Consider the following 20,163-nt stretch of genomic DNA (forward strand, 5'->3'; position numbering starts at 1 on the left):
AGAAGAGCAGCGCATGATCTGAGCCCACATGACTACTACCTCCCCTGGTGAGGAGTGGCGGTGTGGTCCACGGGGAACTCATCATCAGTTTAAAACGCGCCAGAGACTTGGCACAAAAGTAGCGCTCACAGGCGAGCACAGGGACTGTCTCTTATAACACCAGAGGGAAACACATTTTGTGTTTTTTGTGCTGTATAAGAAGACCGCTAGAAGTCAGGGGGAAAAACGTGTGCTTTGAGTTGAAAAACTTCCTTTCGGTTGCACCTGATGCGACCCTGACATAAACAGTGCTACGAAGGGGCTACGGTCATTACGCACTGGACCTGTGCAAAACACGGTACCCTGTAGACTTGGACTTTAAGAGCGCATTTTTCGTTTTCTTCCTCTTACTTCTGTCTGAACACTCACATGACGCAAACTTTTGCTTGGAGTCCAGGCTTTGTGGTGAGACCGTGTACATGCCAAGTGGACTCGCGTGTTTATTTGCTGGTAACCCGCAAGGAATCATGAACGTCTCCTTCTTCAACGTGACCCAGGGCGCGCTGGTTAACGGGAGTCAGACCCTCGCTGGAACTCTGGCCACATACTCCGGGAATGGAACCGACAACGTGGTGACCGGGGACGGTGGAGGCTCCCTAGTGCTTCTTCAAGACGAGCGCAAACTCTTCGTTATGCGTGTGGTGCAAATCGCCGTGCTGTGCGTGTTGTCGCTCACCGTTGTGTTCGGTATATTTTTTCTCGGGTGCAACCTGATGATCAAATCGGAGAGCATGATTAACTTCCTGGTGAAGGATCGAAGACCCTCCAAAGACGTGGAGGCGGTCATGATCGGGCTCAGCTAGAGCATGGAGAGCAGTAAATGTGGAGATCTGGAGAGGAGGTCCGGTATGAGGCTCTGGTGCGCATTTCCATCCGGAGGTCAAGAGCTGCTGTTGCATGTACTTATCGAAGCCGCTCTGTGTGTGTGTGTGTGTGGTCTGGCGAGGAAAGATATGCAAAACTTCACATTTCCTTCCGAAAAAAAAAAAACGACTGCAAGAAAGTAGTCCATCGATCAATGTTTGCGCCTGAAGTTTGTGCGTAAAAGACCGGCAATTGTTTACACGATGTGTTGAATTTTTGAGTGAGTTTAATATTGCCAACTTGAACAAAGTGACGAAAATGTTTACAAGCTGTTTACCTCATTTTCTTTTTTTTTTTTGTTTTTGTTTCCTTTTTTGTAAAACTGAAATGATTGTTAATGGATGTTTTTAAAACTTAAAAGCATGCATATAAATTCTTATGGTTCCACGTCTGCCAGTGTGTACTCCGTGGACGTGATGGATATGTGAATATTCTCTATACAAAGTATTTTTTCCTGATCTCGTTTAGTAAATACAATCTAAATACTGAAACCTTTGCACGATTTTCAACAAACTCCGTCATAGCTTTATGGGGTGATTGTGGTCCTGTTTGGTATGTTCGCTAGTTGATCTGTAAAGTGAATTTTGGACCCGTTTTGCACTTTTGAAATCACTGATGCTGCATGAATTATTTTGTACCAAAAACATGAAACTGCAGCATGCAATTAAAACTACTGAACTTACCATATTAATCTCTGTCATCTGTTAATTACCACAGGGCTATATTTCTCAACATATATAGTCAACATAAAGTCATGTAGTCATTATATAGGTTTTTACTTTTTGTTAAACTCAAATCAGACTAGAGACTTCCATTTCTGATTATTATTTATAGAAAATGATTCAAAAGCTGTAAAGCATTAAGGGCATATATCATCACACCAGACTCTCAAAAGTCAGATTTTTCTTAAATAAATGATCAGCAAAATAAAGAGAAAACCCAGCAGCAGTAAGATCAAATGGCTGAGCTTATTTTGGCTTCACAGCAGTTAATCTGATCTCCCTGAACAGTGACCAGCTACAATCAAGAAACAAGCTCACCCTGACCACTTCACTTCCCAGCAGCCCCCACTGCACCTTAAGCATTTAACTATGGGATAAAGAGAAGTTCATGATCTTTTGTTCAGAAAGTGTGTAAAAGTGTGTGAATTTGACATAGCCAGTATCTCAATGTACCTTTAGAAAGATCTCACGTAAAGACAGATAGGGTTCACATAGGGATAGGATAGGGATCCACGAATTGCCAGTTTGCTTTAAGATATAATTTCTCTTCCTATCCTTTAGTGTCTGCAGAGTGCACACACCTCTTTCTCAAGAAAAAAAAAAAAACTTTCCTAACCATTTCTATTTCAGACAGACAGAAAACCCACAGAAGGTGTCATTGTAGGTGTCTGGTATTAGGTTTCCTTTGTATCCAGCTCAGCATTTTGGTTCAATTTCTCTTCAATTTCTCCTCTATTTCTGTCTGCACCCCTCCACCCCTCCGCCCCCCACCCCTCTCTCATATGCCCCACTCAGAAGCAACCAATCTTCTCATTATTATTTCAGTACTTGTTAGGAGAGCTGGGGTAGATGAATCCTTACAAACACACCCATGCATTCACGCTTCTGCCCATCCACCATGCACACATGATGTGCAACAGACCAGCAAACGCTGACCTCAACCCAAAGTATCTTAGAAAAACATCACTAAATCAAACTCATTAGATAATTACACTTTCATTGTTGACAACATCTTTACAGCGTATTTCAAATGTAACACATACATATTAAAATACTGGTTAAACATGTTGACATGGTAACCACTACCTCACACATTTAAAACAATTTTTGAAGCAGGATACTATGTGGCAAAGCACCAGTATAAACAGTAGGCCTATGATAGTACCTATAAACTGTACTGGGAATTATATTTAGAAAATAATAAGAATATTAAGAAATTATGCACTATTGCAGTAAGTAGAATCATTTTGGTGAAGATAATTCTTATTTATTCTTTGTACATCTCATCCTTTCTTCCATCTGAACATCTATCCAAAGGCTGTAATGTAATCCTCAGGGAAATAATAAACAAAATTGTTCTGGTATTGCTACCATGCACTGGTTGATGGTTGTTGGAAACAAGGAAGCATGCATGCTATTTTTAGATGGAAGATGGTTTACTCTTCCATCCTTAACATTTTGCACCGAAACTCAGTTTAAAACAATTTGGAGCACTATGTCTGCCCTAGTCATGATTTAGAGACTGAAAGCAAGTGTGCAGCTGAACGGCTTGAAGAGTCCACTGACACAGGCCTTGCGATTTATTTTAATTTGGTTTATCCTGGTTATTTTTTATGACCAACTCTTAGTGTGTGAGAATTTCTGATTATAAAGAATGTAAATGTGATCTTCCTGTGCCAGGATCAACGCAGCAGGTGTTTTAAGATGATTTACAAGAATAACAGTCCTTAAATTGTCATTGTCAATTAACATGACTGCTCACAGCAGCTGCTACCACTCAACGCATCTGTCAGACGAAAACATTGACGGGACAGGTATGTCATTTCCTGACAGTGCAGAAGGACTGGAAACATAGCAGCTAGAATCCATCACTAACATACTCCATACCAAAACAGTAACTACATCATAGTAAGACTGATATTTTATTTAGCCTTCAACAAGCACTCAAATGCTCTTGCACTCCAAAACTTCTTACACTAAAACTGTAGAGTCTCTGTGAAATCACGCTGCAATTGAACGTTCATTCATAATGCAAAAACACTGCATACAAATGCTTTCAGGAGACAGCAGGATTGATTCTCCTGTCTTAAGTCCTCATTCTCTTACACTGAAGTCTCTTCTCTTGATTTGGCTGCGTGTCAATTAAAATTACTCACCATCTCGCCTAAAATGCGCTTAAAGTTCTAACTTTCACACATCGGAGGCACTACGAGTCGCCCACTAACACTGAACATATGCTAAAGAGTTAGCACAGGGCACTGTCCATGTGTCCACAGTCTGTTGTGGACACGTGTGCTGATCTGGTGTGTTTCTTCAGCAGCTGAATGATCTGCAACAATGTCTTTCAAGCTCTCTCTCCGTACAGCTACCATGCAGCTTGGCTTTGAGTGAAAATAACTAACAAATCATTCTGAAGGTCTTTTGTTCTGCTTTGCTTTTCCACCAAAAAAGTTTGACATGATCCAGATTTGTCAGCATGGGTGACACTGTGCCAGAAAGTCATTTTTAATTCCCTCAGTGTTTTTGATTGAGGGCAAGATACACAAAAGATCTATTTGCTATGCTAGACGCAGGTTCCACAAGGATGAAGTGGCCTTTTACAGACCTATTCAATCTGTTTCTAATGGGATATGTTGTATTCAAAGGAAGCAATAACAATACATACAATGAAGCAGAGGAATGAAATCTGTATCTCATATCTCACCCAAGTGGGTGGATGCAAACACTCTCTTTTTACTCTCTCAGCTTGGCCCATTGGTCCACACACACACACACACACATACACACACACGGCCCATTGGTCCACACACACACACACACACGTTTGTTTTATTCACTGTACATTTCATTCATTTTGTGGAGATGTACGCTAATCTTGACCATAACTACAATATGTGTGACCGTGATCTCATCCTAACCTTAAAATCCAGTCATTACCCTAAAATGTAGAGATTTTCATGGTGGGATCAGATGCTGGTGCCCAACTGGAGGACAAAGTCCCCACGATGTGAGTGTGCAGAAACGTTTTGGTTCCCACAGTGTGATTAATACCAGCTGCACAGACACACACAGTAGAAAGTGACATGATTTGGCACTCAAAATGTGTCACATATTCAGCTTTCATCGCAATTGAACACAGCCTATTAAAGTTATTTCACAGTGTGTTTTCTTAAAGCAATTCCATTAATTTTTATAGTTGATATGCTCTCCTGGCTTGGGCACATTAACACTGGTGAAATGTTTAAAAAAAAAACAAAACAAACAACAAACAAACCTAAAAGCACTGCAAACACACAGGCATGGCTGCACAAATGTACACACACGTATAGACAAACGTACAGACATCTTCTTTCTACATCACCCCAGGCAAATGGTGCTGCCTCAGATTCAGCAGGGAACAAACAGTCCTTGGATTGTAACTCATGAAATTTTAAATAAATCTATTATATGCAGGCAAATGAACAACAAACAAAATTGCCTCATTCTTTCTATTACCCACAACAGCATGAAGTTGAAAAGTTGGCTATCGTGCACATGCATATAAATGCACTGTCACACACATACATAAACATTACAGTCAATTAACGCATTTCAGACCATCCTCATTATTATACGGAGGCATCATTTCCCACTCGCAAATGTGTTTCTGTGTTGTACATATTATTAGTGTGAAGGATCATTTGACAGTGTGACTGTCATTGATTTTAGACCGAGCTGTCGGCTAAAAGCCCAAGGCGTTCTTCAGTTTTGGGATGACTTGTCACTGTAGTTTCTTTTTTTTTAATTTTTTTTTTATCTGGCTGGTCCAGAACTTCGCCTGTCACTATGTCAACGTGTTCTCCCTCCAGTAGCTCTGTCCCTTCCTCTCTTGACGCTTTTTATCCCTCTGCACTCTCTCAGGCACTACAAACATGCGTTGACACTGAATTCATATAAACACATGTTTTCGAGGTTTAATGGATGAAATTAACAAACAAAGAAGAACCAGGAGGTGACGGTAATGACACCCCAGTGTTTGGTTTAAAAATACATTTTATGGAAATGTGGCTCTGGGACGTAAGAAAAAAAAAAAAGAATTGGCCAGTGAAAATAAGAAACAAATTAAAAAAATGTTATTGTAACTTTATCGTTACAAAAAATTAATTAGCCCCCTTATTAACTTTTTAATGAACCTGAACTCTATTTGTGTGCTTTTTAGAAGCACAATATTAATAGCAATGATAATCTCAAATACGTAGTGGTTTTAAAAGGTGGGACTCTTAAATCCAAAGCCTAGTCCTTTCGTATGAGTCATTACAAACAACATGCAAATGAATGCCTAATAGTCCCAGGTTTAGCTCTCATGTGTGCTATTTTGTGCAAAGAGCTTAATCATATTCAGAAAGAACAGATGTCTGCAATAAAAACAAACAGAGAGGAAGCCAGTGGTAGTGTGATGGTTAGTAGCACAGGTGGCCCCACAGTCTGACTCTGCACTGCAGCTTTTATGCACTGACAGGAGAAAAAAAAAAATGAAACAGGTACATCAGTCAGTGACTCACTCTTATTGAGAATGACATGCTCTTTCCTCTGCGCCCAACCTCCCACTGAGGAAATCATAAACTATTCTAAAATAAATTATCTAATGAGCCTCCAACTCAAAGGAACATAATACTGCTAAGGCTCATTGTCTCATTGTGCAGGCCTTTGGCAGTAAAGTTAAATCTAATTCTGACGAGGGATGGCGTTGCATTGCACCACCTTTCATCTCTGTTGCTGTATTTAACTAAGGATCACCTCCAGGTCAGTCTTGCATCTGGGTAGACACGGATTCAGTCAGAGCAAGGAGACGGCTCGGTAAAGGAGAAGAACCGAGCTTGGCCCAGGTTTTGTTTGATTAAGTCGGTGTCCAGAGAGGGAGCTGAGAATCATTGAAACCAGCTTGGCTGCCTTGGATGGAGATGATTATCACAGGACTAATCAAACCTACAACAAACGAAGAGAAAACATCCAACAGAATGGGAGCTCATTCTGTCGAAGGCGAACGGCATTAGCATGGTTTTCTCTAATGACCGCGGCCTCTCAAAGGCACAGGAGGTGTCTCATCCCATTGATTTCCACAGAAAATCACTTATATTGACCATAGACTGGCACACTGTTCTGCAGCATCATTACAAACTGTTCCCATCGCCTACGACACACTTCCACCAACCACTTACATTTAAATGGCCGATGGCACGATAATTGGTGTCTGTGGCTAACTGCTTTATTATGTATTAATAAACTCGGAGAGTGTGCGTAGAGATGTGTTAATTGGCTTGAGTTGGTGGTAGGCACTATACAGAGCTTGCCCACAGCCGGGGGAGGAGGTGCTGGTGATGGGGAGTGGCTGTCAGTCAGCCCTGCTCCTTGGGGAGAAGAGGAAAAAGAAGAGAGTGAGAGGAGATATATTCAAAGCCTTATCTCACGTTGTCTTCTCTGGCTCTTTTTCTGCCTCATCCCTGCATGTCAGACAGGGGACCACCAAAAAAGAGAATAACATTCACCCTCTCTGCCCTGTCCTTCTCTATTTCAGCTCTGTCATGTTATTCTTGAGCTCCTGTTGTCTCTAGATATAATCTCTTTCCATCTCTTCTCTTTCCATTCACCGTTACAGAAGATTGCTCGTGAAAAGGCTCTAAACTTCTGCTTCTCTAAATGGGTTGACGTGACACTGAGCTGGACCTGGTGAGAAAGAGCCTTTTTTTTTTACCCTCCAGTTGTCCTGATAAGAGATTTACTAATCACCATGGATCAGTCCGAAAGAATTACAACCCAGCCAGAAACTTTTTACAAACCCACTAACGTATTCTAGACTGCAACGTGAGCACTCATTTCCAAAAACTTAAAATATTTATTGTTGAACAGGGTTTTTTGTGGAAGCATAGAGTGGTACATTTATCAGGGACAGGCAGCGAGAGCAAGAGGACGACATCGGACCGTCAAAAAATTCATTGCACTCCTCGCTGACATTATCTAAACAAAACTCAGAGCAACATGCACACACACACACACACACACACCCTCACACACACACACGCACACACACACACACACACGAGCTGCAGGGTGGTGTTGCCATAGGAACGGGGAAAGGTAATGGCCATGTTCTTGAGCTGATGCCGCAGGGGGCGAGGGGCAAAAAGAGGGGTGTGTGAGCGGGGCTGAAAGTGAGTCAGACTTATGCACTAATGATTAGAGCTTTAATTCAAATTTGCAACCTTTCTGTCACCCTCACGGTCACCAAATCCAGCCTGCTGATAGGAAAACAGTTAAAGAAACGCAGTAAGTTGTAGGCAGTGGCAAAATCTTGCTATTAATTGTGTTTAACAGAACATCCAACTAATGTGGTTAAAGCACTTAGCTTTGATACAGAGAGAGCTTCTGGGTACCCTGATGCATGGCCTTCCCTCACCACCTCTGGGGTATGAATAAATGATCTCTAATGCAATGAGCTAACCCTTTAATCAACACAAGACCACTTCTCTCCCTCTATATCTCACGAGTTTGCATGAGACTGATTAAATATTAGTCAGAAGTGCAAATAATTGAATCATACCTCAGCAGTCCAATCCTTATAGAACATCATTTAAGTCTCAGTAAACTCCAGGGCTTAATTAATCAGCTATGCTTATGTGCTGTGTGAAATGTTTAGATAATATCCTACAGACACTTATAGTGAGTTTGTGTCATGACCTCACTGTGACCTCACTGTTCTTCATGGTAGGGCTCTGCAATATGGATCAAATAAAAATCAAGATCAATAAGATCGATCAAAAATTTTCAGTGTGTGCAAAATCATACATGAAATAAATGGTTGTTAAATGCCACAGTGAGTAAAAGTGTTAGTTTTAATCATAATTAAACTGTGTAATATGTACAACTGGATTTTGTAAAGTGGCAACACGGTTAGATTACATTTTGGTAAAAGACGATAAATGCTAATAATCAAGGACGGCCCATGTGTGCTTTATGGTATTTAAGTTGTCTTTGATTGTTTCATTAAACTGTCCACACTGAGATGTGGATTGCATATTTGCACAGTAGCTTTCTCTTTTCTTTTTGTCACTATAAAAAACTGTTTTTCCAAAGGAGTTGATGTGAACTGCATGGGCTGGACGGCGATAACAGGATGAGAATTATCTTTAAGCCACTCTACCAATTAAACACAGTTTATTAGTTTTCTCTCTCACAGAGTTGGTCATTACCTGCTGCTGCGGTTCTTCCTATCTAACCCCTCCCTCCTTCTTCTCCTCCTCCTCCTCTTTCACCGCTTGATGCTTTCCTTTGTGTCACTTTACCCACACGACGACAGGGGTCTTTTAAAAATAGAGACGATCCACCCAGATTACACTGGTTTAATTACAGAGCTAGAGATGCGATGGGGGTGTAGAAGCCCCATCCACTGACAGGGAGTGAGGAGAGAGGAGGAGGGAAGGAGAGTTGGAAGACAGAGTGGTACAGTGAATGTAAACTGTGTGCTAATTAGTGTTGTCTGCCATCGAGAAGCTCCCAGGCTGTAACCATCTATTATACATGCATTGTTAGTTGTGTAGCATTTTTAAAACTCCACAAACACACACGTGTGGTCACATTAGAGTTCTTTTAAATATGAACACTTAAAAATCACCTGTGGGGAAACACAGGGAACAATTTTGATCCAGGACGCTATAACACACTAAAAGTTCCTAATAATTCACAAGTGGCTTTAAAGCTGTTTATATGTTTAATTAAAACTACTGTAGAAATGGGCCTGTCACAACGCACTGTAGGGTTAAGTGTGTAAATGTAAACTAACACATGGGCCGGTTTCTTTATCAGAGGAGTTATAGTTGTTAACAATTACAATTATACACACAAAGTCTGCCTACTGCTGCAGTGCTGTCCATTTTAGATTTGTGTCTTACCTCTAAGCTGTTGATTAATGTTGAAGTCAGTGTTATTGTCTATTGTAATATTGTAGCCATCAGGCGGGTTATAAATATTTAATCATGTAACTGAGTCACTTAACAGACAACACACTCTGTGTGTGTGTGTGTGTGTGTGTGTGTGTGTGTATGTGTTCACTCTTTTAGATAAAAAGAAATATTTCAGTCTAAATGACAAGGACCATAAACATGACTCTGTGGCCTGCAGGCACATTTTAGTGCTAAAAAAAACAAACCCCACATTAATACACTTTGGTGACTGTAGTCAGACGTATCTTTTGAGTGTGTCCCACAATTTAGTGCTGAATGGAAATGGATGATTTCCATAGCTGAGTGGGAAAAATACGGGTAATAATGAAACAGCAATAAGAAATCCTTTTTTTTTTTTTTTTTTTTTTTTAAATAGTGTTTTTTTTTTTTTTGGTTTATAGTTGTATCTGAGTGACCTGTGCCTTCTTTCTATCATTTCTAGTGAAAAAACAGCAGGTGACTTGTGTATTATCTACAATTTTTTACTCGCTGCTAGAAAAACGCAGTCAACACAATACATACAACACAGTGGGAATATGGACTGTGTTAGCTCAAGGGGGGATGATCGCTAATGTAATGAAGTTTATTTTAATTAAACTGGTGTCTACATAGTCATGAACTGTTTGCATCATACGCCAACAAACGTGTGTGTTTTTAAAAAAAATCCTTGTTACTTAGCTTTGTTTTCCACTTTAAACTAAAGCCATCCCAACATTTTATCTGAACAATAACCATTAGTACTTTTTAACGGTTGTCGATCCTTTGATGAGTCATACATTTGAGTAAATGAAGTTTTACTTCATTTCCGTCTATTAATATCTAAAACACCTACCTAGAATTTAATTTAAATGAACTTATGGGGATTTTCACTTTGACATTTAAGAGATGTTTTCAATAAAAAACTAATTACACCGACTGTGATTCATCGTTGTAGAAACAGTTGAACATTAAAAAGCACAAAGTGGGAGGACACTTTTTATAGGCGATGTACTGTAGTGTTAATTCTTTTGAGTTACCAGCTGCTCTGCTTTTAGCTTCCAAAATGAGCTAAGTACTGTATTGGTGTAGGTCAATGTACTGATCACAGATTGAGCGAGCGTGTGTTGTTTTGTGGCGTGTATGTGTTGTGTGGGTGAGTGAGTGTGTGTGTGTGTGTGTGTGTGTGTTTGTGTGTGCATATGCATGTGCAGACTGTTGCTTGTGTTTTGGCACCTTGGCAACCTGCTACCGTGTGCCTCTGCAGTCGAGCAAACAGGTTAGAATTACATACTGAGGATCTTGTAAATTATATCAACTGAAAGTCCGCACATATGGCGTGGACAGAAGATATTTATAAACACCTCCAGCCGTATGATCCAAACGCTTTTCAGATACTTCCTGTAAGTGTGCGTTCTCATGATTATAATCTCTTCTGTGGTTGTTAGACTGTCAGCTAAAGCTCTTTATCTTAGCATGAACTACTACTTTTTGTAGTAGGTTACCACTGAGCCTGAGTCTTACATCATAATACAATAATATGTAGTATTAGAAAAAGTGACTTTTAATATTATCTGAATATGGGACATAATCCATTTCCAGTGAGTGGAGCTTCACTTGCTATATGGGAAAGCATTTTATTCCCAGCCACTGTGCTCCCTCATTACAGTCCCATCTCTCCTCACCAGGCTCCTCAGCAGCCCACCACTATCCTGCAGCAGCTCCCAGCGACCGTGATGCCTCCTGACTTGGCTCCTTCCATTAGGCCTTGTGGTCACGTCAAGGAGGGTATGGCAGACTGTCACCACACACCAACTGAATCTCAGGATTTCACACTCGCAGCTGTTCTCTCCTGTATGTCACATTACCAGCTTCCTGGCATACACTCAGATATATTATTTATGGTCTGCTCTTGAGCTTGGACAATTGCAGAAAATGTGTGCGCACGAGTTTGTGTATGAGAGTATGTTAAATTCACGCCCAAGTGCTGCAGCGGATTCTTAGCCAAACCTGTTTACATTTTCAGTCAGTTACTGAAAATAAAGTTTCGTGAGTCAGTGGCATTTAGTTAAGAGACTCAAAGGTTAAAACTGTCTTTTTGCAGCCTCTATACATACAATCTGTTCAAAAAATGTCAAGTAATTGTTACTGTGAACTGTTAGAATGGTTTCCTAAGCCCAGTTACTGTGGCATTTGAGTTAACCAAGGTTATAAAACAGTCCTGTGCTCCAATTTAAATTAAATGTTTTTTAAAACAAACTTGTGGTCCAGCACATTCTGTAAACTGCATGAAGCAATTTGCATCAGGACTGAAAATTTGTCTTGGGTATAAACTGCCAACTTGGGTGTAAATATACAGAGTTTTAGTTATTGGTGTTGGGACATGCTTCTTTTTTATGACCACGATTGATGGCTGATGTAATTAAGTCGATTCAATCACTTGACGCCTACATTAATTGGCTGCCAGTGATGCCAGCACATTAATTGTCATGCTGAGACCTGCGTGAATTTGTTTATTTGCTTTGCTTCCACTTGTTGACTTAAAGTTCTGGGTTCATTAATGGAGCTGTCATACTGAACACATTAAATATCAACAACATAATCAATTATATTGTTGTGGAACTAGAAAAAACAAAAAAAGCAGAACATTGAATCTGGTGACAATATTGACAATATCAATATTGACAGGGCAATTTCTCCAAAGACGGTACAGTAACTGTTACATTAGGAAATGCTCAAAGATGGACACTGGCCAGGCAAATTCAGACCAATGAGCTGCCATGTTTAAATGAGTCATGACAGTGGGACTCTAGTAAATTGAAGTCTTTCTTAAACCTTTGCCAGAAAACATATTTACACTGATGGGAAGGAGTTAAATAATTTAGCGAGATGAGTCACTGCCAGACAAATATTGAGTGACAGGGAGATGAGAAAATTGGCCTTGGCACCTCACATTCGCCACCTCGATTTGACACAATGTGGGTTAATCACCCAGTCACCCAGAAGGAAGAGGATAGAATAGTAGGCAGATTGAACAGATAAGACAATGACAATACCCTCAGTTGATGCTGAACACATGTGTGTATGTAATGTTCTCAATTTGCAGAGCTGGTAGAGCTGATGATGATCCAGAATGCCCAGATGCACCAGGTCATTATGAGCAACATGACTATGTCGGCTCTCAGTTTGTCCGGATACTCCAGTCCTCCACCTGAGGTGGGTACCAGACAGTCACGTTCACTTAATAAGTCAAGCAAGATTTGAAATTTAAAATTGGATTTGGATTTTTAATTTGAAGTGAGAATGAAACAGAAGATGAATTTCAGCATAAGTTGTTACACTGTATGGAAATGAGCATTTCCCCCCTTATCTTGTAATAACAAAACGGAGGGGAAAAGTTATTTTACTTCTACTTCTACTGGGCTTCACTGCACACAGATTTTACATATTCACAACATCAACAGTGACTTCCTGGGAGTTTTTAAGATTTGTTGGTTGTTTACACATTGTAGTAAAATACACAAATGACTTTTACTAAATGTAAATTAAAAATTATAATTGGACATTATCTATAATGTGGTTTTATCTACTTTCATTCCAGCTGACATTTTTAAAGAATTTCTTGAATTAATAATGAATCTTGTGACACTTTCATCCCTTTCTTTCCTTCTTTTAACACAATTTCACTGAACTAAAGCTCAACCGTGAAACTTTGTAATGATCTTTGTCTTGCACTGAAAAATGAAGCTAGGCTGTTATTCTCCTCCCACTCTGTCAGGCTCCCAGAGATGTGGTTATAATTCAAGAGAATGAGACTGACCCAGAGATATACCACCACTATTACCACAGTGGCCCATATCTGTCCTGTCCTGCCTGGCTGCTGCCTCAGGCCACACTGGTGTACCCAGAGGACCCCACCAAACCCAGTTCTGCTCCACCTCACAGAGACAGGTGATCAGACATCCCTCTATTACATTTCATACAGAATGACAACTCATTACAGCTGGTGCAGAAAATGAATTGTCGGATAAAATAAAAAGTCAAAGGTACATCCATCACTGTAATCCTGAAAAATCATCAGATTTATTTCCGAGGCAGTTTGTATCAAATCATCTCCTTCTGGCAAGCGGAGAAGTTTCATAGCAGGCACCAGAATTTAATTTGAATCGACAAAGCAGATCTATGAGATTTCAATTAAAAAGGAAGGGACCTTTTTTTTTTTTTTTTTTGTACAGAGGCTCCACAAATTAAAGCTGGAATTTGTGAGCGGCTCATTGTGGGAGTGTGAACGATGATCAATCTCTCAATATTTCTGAAAACAAACATGTTAGGGGTCAAGTGATGGGTGTCTCATTCAGCAGAGTTGATTCCAAAGCTGCTGAGTTTTGCATCCTCGTTTTATCTACAAAGACCATAACATATGTGAGAACAACACTGTGAAGCTCAAATAATCCAAAATATGTGCTCTTAACTTTCCTTTCAAGCACTTTTGGATGAAATGATGTTACCACCACATATTATGGTTTGGATAAGATTGCCATACATTTTCAATGATGACCTAAGGTTAAGGGATGATTTAGCTGCTACTACCAGTTTTAATAGTAATTATGAAACCTTATGAGCAGCTGTTTTTACATGGTCGCCTTACTGAAACACGCTGCTGCAAAACACCTCTGAAGTGAAACTGAACAATGTGGAGTGTGTCCACACATTTGCAGTAACTGAACCAGTGGGCGACAGTAAAACGCACACTCACCTGGTGGACTGGACACCTGCAGCGGGTCTGTGCGTGGTGAATGAACTTGGCGTGGGTGTAACTGCTTCATTGTCGTTTACTGAAAGTGGCAACAAAGTGGTTCTTCCATTAAAGTGCTGATTCGGGCACACCAGGTGTAACGGGAGGGGCCGAGCTCCACCTGTACCTGAGCTGTGTACTGCCTCCATACTGATCGTCTCTAATGTTGCTGTGGTAATAAACTAATAGATTAACTCTGTGCTGTCCATTATTAAAGTTGTTATAGTTGTGGAACAGTCGCTATGGTTACAACCAAATCCAGCGAGAAAATCGCAAACTTCGCAACACGTGCAAACAGAGCACGGGAAATGAAGCACTGTCATGTGATTGACAGGTGTGGCCACCTCACGTGACCCTCTCTGATTGGTCAGAAGAGCGAGCCTGTATCAGGAACGTCCAAACTCCAGCAGGGACTATTATACCTGTGCACTGCTGCCATGCTGGGCAGAAGTGGGTCACAGAAGCCGCTGACTGCACCTCCCTTCATTACAATATGTTTAGGGGGAGACTGGATTTTAGGGGATGTTTCTGTGTATAATTTTCCATCAGACATGTTCAGACGAAGTGCACATATAGCCCAGATCATCACTGCAGTTTAGATTCTTTTTCTCAATGCAGAGAAAGACCTCACATTCCCTCCTGCCTTACTCTTTATCTTTGCTCCATCATACCCGTAAAATAAAAAACATCCAGGAGACATAACACACTGATGAAATCTTTTGAATGTTGTGTGATCAGGCTCGCTGTTCCTCCCCCTACTCCACCACCCAGCACCCATAGGACAGTGGGAGCAGACATCACTCCTGCAGCAGGTAAATCCAACCACAGAAACATCCAGACTACAACAAATTTACCACAGAGTGATAAGACAGGTGACAACAGCATGGCAGTAAATGTGATTGGTGAACCTGTTAGTGATTATCCAGTAATGGCTGAAGAGATGAGTTCATCTGATGTTTCAGATGTGTGTGTGTGTGTGTGTGTGTGTGTGTGTGTGTGTGTTTTATAGAGAACAATGCTGCTGAGGCAGAAGAAGAGAAGAAGAGAAAGTGAATATTAATTCACGCACCATCTATGTTTTTTACAAAGTAACATGGTGTAAAATACAGATTTCACGCTTATAATTGCCATTTTCCTACTTATTTCAATTAAATGTTTCAAAATATGATTTTCTGCTATGTTGCTGCTGTTTTTTTAAACTTTTGCTTTGTTCAGCATGCATTTCTCAAATGATCCAGTAGGGAGCAGCAACAGATGTCAAGTGTGATGGTAAACAGGCAACAAGATGGACGTGTTCCTGCTTTGACAAGCGTCCACAGTGACTCTGCATGTTATAGTGCTGATGTAGACCCTCGCATAAAACAGCGGGCAGCATAGTGACACCACTACTGCTGTTCAACACTGTGTGACCTTGTCTTTAAATAGAAATTATGTATTTAGAAGGATGAGAAGAGGTACGCTACTCACTCCTTATTGGTGGTGACAGTAAAAGCAACAAACTCTTGAAAAAAAAAACATCTACTTATTATTTGATCAAAGAATTAAATTGAATATTTTGGATATTTGTTAGTAGGAGACCAGGTGATGCAGTCACAGGTAAATGAAAAGATGTTGAGTTAATGTACAATGTGCATAAGGTTTGCATTAACCTGCTTACAGTGGCAGTTACATTGACTTTGTCAAATGGGACGATACACTGAAGAACATACCGACATAGGAGAGTGACAAGTCCACATCCTTTCAATACCTGCATTCCTTGGCATAAACCACAAATAGTTTAAGGGCCTGAAGGTTCATTTGGAGTTTGAAAACTGAACTGTGCTATGACAGTGCAGGCTGGGGAGCAGTGGATTTCAGCAGTAGTGTGCGAGGATAATTTTAAAGATAGGGAGTGAACACAGCACACCCAAATCACCGATAAAATACTGGGATTAAGATCTCAAGTGAGAAGAGCGTGTCAATACGGCTGTCGTTCCTCTGTCTCCAGGGTAATGCCCATGTTTACCCAGCTATTAATATCAAACCACCACATGCTGCCTATCACAGGGAGGCAAGAGAGAGCGATGATAGAGAGAGAGAGTGAAGGGACAATAGGTCAGAAAGTAAATGGTGGATTTAGAGAGTGAATGCAAAGAAGGTGATGAAGTGCATCCAGTACAGCGCTGCGCACTGTCGGAACAGTGCATTCTGTATGGAGATAGGGGGTGAAATGTGAAGGTTGACTGAGGGATGTGAAGTGGTGATGTGTGGTTTGTTCAGCAGGTGTGGGGACACTGTGTTGTAGCCAAATGATAAGAACCAGTTCCCCTATTTATATCAGCCTGTCACATTTCTGTTATCATGTCGACTCAGAAAATGTATAATTAAAAATTTTCCTTCAGTATTTTCTTTTTTTTCATCCACATATATATATTATTGTTTACTATCGTCTATTTTTGTTTAGGTTGTAATCCCTGTCTGCTGTATTGATACTGTATTCCCATTGCTTGCGTTGTATCCCACTTCCTTTTGCACAAACCCCAGTAACCCCAGGGATCGTTAAATATTTGTGTTAACCAAACCCTCACAAGAACACAGGCCTCTAAGGATTTATCAAATTCATTATGTTCATGTTGCATCTCAGACAGAAAAAGGAAATGATCACCAAGTGGTTTTCAAAATTGCTTTTATTTGTAAAAATAAATATCTAGAACAAATGTTATCATTGCACACATTACAAAGTCATTTACACCACTAGGGGTTTGAAGCTATTACAGTATCTGTTCCTGTGGTAGATTTAGATATGAGCTGCCACTCATCTAACACGGCAGGTCAGTTAATACACAGTAAAGGAAAGTTAAGTCCTTCTGATTAAAGGTATGAGCAGACACACACACACACACACACACACACACCCACACAGGGGGATACACACATTTGTACAGCTGCAGTGTGTGATCATGCCAGAGCATTCTGTACTCTTGTGAAGAGTACTGCCAAGGGCTTCGGACGCCTGGAGGTTGACTGAGGCACGTTCCCTGACACCTCACTCCAATTCTTCCACTTTTTTACACCTCTCTTTACAGTTTGCTACACACCTCTGCTGTTTTTTTTTGTTTTTTTTTGCATGTCCATCTGTCACTTTCTGTATCAATGCATTCTTTCAATACCAAAACCATGAGTCAGATAGCATCAGGGTCACTTTCATTTACCACATAAGGACATTTGCACTTTTCAGTGCAAATAGAAGTCGAAAACATGCATGCAGCTTGGTGAAGGTGCACCAGAGCATGCAACAGATCAGCCACAGTAATTCCACTGAGGGATTAACAGATACGCTGAGGCCAACTGGCCAGCACAGGCAGAGATTAGCCCATGGCACAGCTGAAAACACACACCCTTGCCTCTCCATCACAATGTAAATGCTGTCACATACCCACTTTCAATTCCTCTGAATACACTGAAATGACAAAGCATGACATTTACCTGGTGTTGTGCTTGGCAAGTAACACGGATAGTGCTAAAAATCTACAGTATGTAGGGTGTATGATAAATGTCACGACATAAATCTATATACATCTTGTCATGCTCATTCTTGACACGCTGGGATCAATGACTATCCTTCTCCATCTGTCATCCTTCTCTCTCATCTCTCCCTAACATCCCCTCTTTCTTCTTTTTGTTGTTTTTCTTCTCACCCTCTCTGGGCCTCCTGGGACATGGAGCGCCCCAGGGCTTGGGGTGCTTTGGCAAACTCCATGAGGGTTGGCTTGACTGGGGGTAGGTCTCTGGTGATGTCGTCCATGGTCCTCCTGCTGGGACAGACTCCATCTGGAGTGACAAAGGACTGCAAGTCCTCCTCTGTGTGCGGGGCTCCGCGCCCTAGTCTGATACCCAGCTCTGCAGGGGTGAAGATGGGTAAGGGTAGAGTGATTCTCTTTGGCAGCAGCTGGTGCTCTCTCACCCCTCTTTCAACGGTGCCTACTCTGAGGACACCGGAGGGGCAGGTTTGTATCAGTGAACGGGCCTCCCACTGCCGGGACAAAGTCTCCCTGCGAGAGTCGTCATTCATATTCATTTTCTGCCTGCAAGCGAGAGAAGAGCTGTTAAGTTAAAAACTGTGGGTGTGCTCACTATGATGTACCTACTTTATTAGATTACAACTATCCAGTATCCAGTATAAGAAATATTCTAACAAAAACTTGCCAATTAAATCAGCAAGAAGATCCATATCCGGTGATGGTAAGGAAGATTTTAAATTACAGCCAGGATGTGATTAGAAACTCGTTTCCTCTAATTCACTGGTGATGGTTATCAAATTATAGGGACCTCGGGTTGGTCTGTGAGCTCTCACCTGTCCTGAGGTTGAGTCTTGAGACGGATGCTTTGCCAGTCAGCGCTGTAGCTCTCCCTCTGAGCCTTGTTCTCCTCCTGTACGCTGCAGGACAGCTCAGCTCCCACCACCACACCATTACACTTCTCCATGATGGAACAGATCGGCATCTTCTTTGCTGTGGGAAGATCTGTCTCAGATTTATTGTTCCGAGAGGGTCTTGTTGATCAGTCCTGAGGTCTGGTCTTGTGTCTGAGATGTGGATGTTTGCCCAAGTGATGCTCGAGCTGGCTCTCTTCCTGGCTTCCACTGTCTCCCTTTTTGTCCTGTCTATGTCTGGACTTGGGTCTGTAAAGCACTTTTATAGATGGTCTGTTGCTATTTCTGATCTGTGTTGTCACCGTACAATCAGTGTGCACTGACATCCAACACCAAGTGCTCCATGTCTCATTCCCTGAAAGCCTGAAAGCTACTCTAAAGGATGGGTGGAGGGGGGGGGGGTCATGGGTAATTGGGCTGAAAATCCCCTGATTCTCAGATTGTAAAGCCAGCCTCCTCTATAATCACTCATCCCAACACTGTCCATTTCAGCTGTGATCACTGTCTTAGAAGGGAAAATATCTTTGGAAGTGATATAAATAGCCACACAAAACAGGTTTAGTCTTTGGAGAGGAATCTTAATTAGATTTTGGTCTTGATGTGCATGAAACAGCGACATGCGACATAACACTAATGTGGAAAAATAATAATTGTGTGTTTCTAACACACAAAGGATATTTCAGGCCTGTTGCCTGAATGTATTATATGTATCAGGAATAACACACCTGTCACTTCGGATAAAAGGTGAAAAAGCAAGAAAACTTCATGTAGTGGTTTGGCCATATTCTGTGAGCTGGTCCAGATTTTTTTCTTAATAATACAGTGCAGGAGGAGTTCATGCAACAGTTGTGTTTTGTAACAGCATCATACCCCCTCATTAGATGCTATTTCACCGTGTTGCCTCGCAGTTGCAGTAAAAGCTCCATCCCCTGTGATTCATTACCACGGTGACAGAGCGCTACGCAAGCCATAATCAACTCAGGTTACAGGCCGTGAAACACACACACACACACACACACACATATAAGCACACAGATGCTCACCTCTGACAGTTGGTGTGATGTTACTACCGGTCTCTGTCTCTGACTCATCCATCCAACCAGGAACTGATATCACCAAATAACATATCTCAGATATCACAGACACAGCACAAACAGCACAAACAGCACCATTATCCCAATGACAAGATGCCTGATCAATCCCAAACTGTATGCTTTTTTTAAGCCTAAACAAATATATGTGAAAATATAAACAGACGCTAATGTGTTTGTAGCACATTGTGCTGTAATTGTAAGATAGAAGGAGATTTTAATTATTCATTAATTATTTGTATCTGGTAATAATCAGCACTTCCACATGGAGACTTTTTTTATACACCAG

General features: G+C 41.0%; 3 protein-coding genes across 4 annotated transcripts; 2 read left to right on the plus strand and 1 right to left on the minus strand.

Annotated features, from left to right (window-relative positions):
* On the plus strand, positions 1–1,188 carry rprml (reprimo-like). Its single transcript, XM_026325602.1, has one exon. The coding sequence runs from the start codon at positions 459–461 to the stop codon at positions 840–842; it is 384 nt and encodes a 127-aa protein (XP_026181387.1). The 5' UTR covers positions 1–458; the 3' UTR covers positions 843–1,188.
* A 9,650-nt stretch (positions 1,189–10,838) lies between these two features.
* On the plus strand, positions 10,839–16,686 carry LOC113140747 (proline-rich protein 29-like). 2 transcript variants are annotated; one of them, XM_026324728.1, is made up of 6 exons: positions 10,839–10,980; positions 11,266–11,365; positions 12,684–12,793; positions 13,356–13,528; positions 15,111–15,184; positions 15,588–16,686. In XM_026324728.1, exons 1-6 carry the CDS (start codon positions 10,912–10,914, stop codon positions 15,611–15,613), a joined length of 552 nt encoding a protein of 183 aa, XP_026180513.1. In that variant the 5' UTR covers positions 10,839–10,911; the 3' UTR covers positions 15,614–16,686. The 2 variants fall into 2 exon arrangements, with proteins under 2 accessions (XP_026180513.1, XP_026180512.1); XM_026324727.1 differs by lacking the exon at positions 15,588–16,686 and adding an exon at positions 15,382–15,553.
* A 334-nt stretch (positions 16,687–17,020) lies between these two features.
* Positions 17,021–19,037, minus strand: tcap (titin-cap (telethonin)). Its single transcript, XM_026324729.2, has 2 exons — positions 18,706–19,037; positions 17,021–18,436 (listed from the first exon to the last, which is right to left on the minus strand). Exons 1-2 carry the CDS (start codon positions 18,852–18,854, stop codon positions 18,046–18,048), a joined length of 540 nt encoding a protein of 179 aa, XP_026180514.1. The 5' UTR covers positions 18,855–19,037; the 3' UTR covers positions 17,021–18,045.
* Between the last annotated feature and the right edge of the window lie 1,126 nt (positions 19,038–20,163).

Source organism: Mastacembelus armatus, chromosome 8 (genome assembly GCF_900324485.2).
Source record: "Mastacembelus armatus chromosome 8, fMasArm1.2, whole genome shotgun sequence".
Taxonomy (NCBI): domain Eukaryota; kingdom Metazoa; phylum Chordata; class Actinopteri; order Synbranchiformes; family Mastacembelidae; genus Mastacembelus; species Mastacembelus armatus.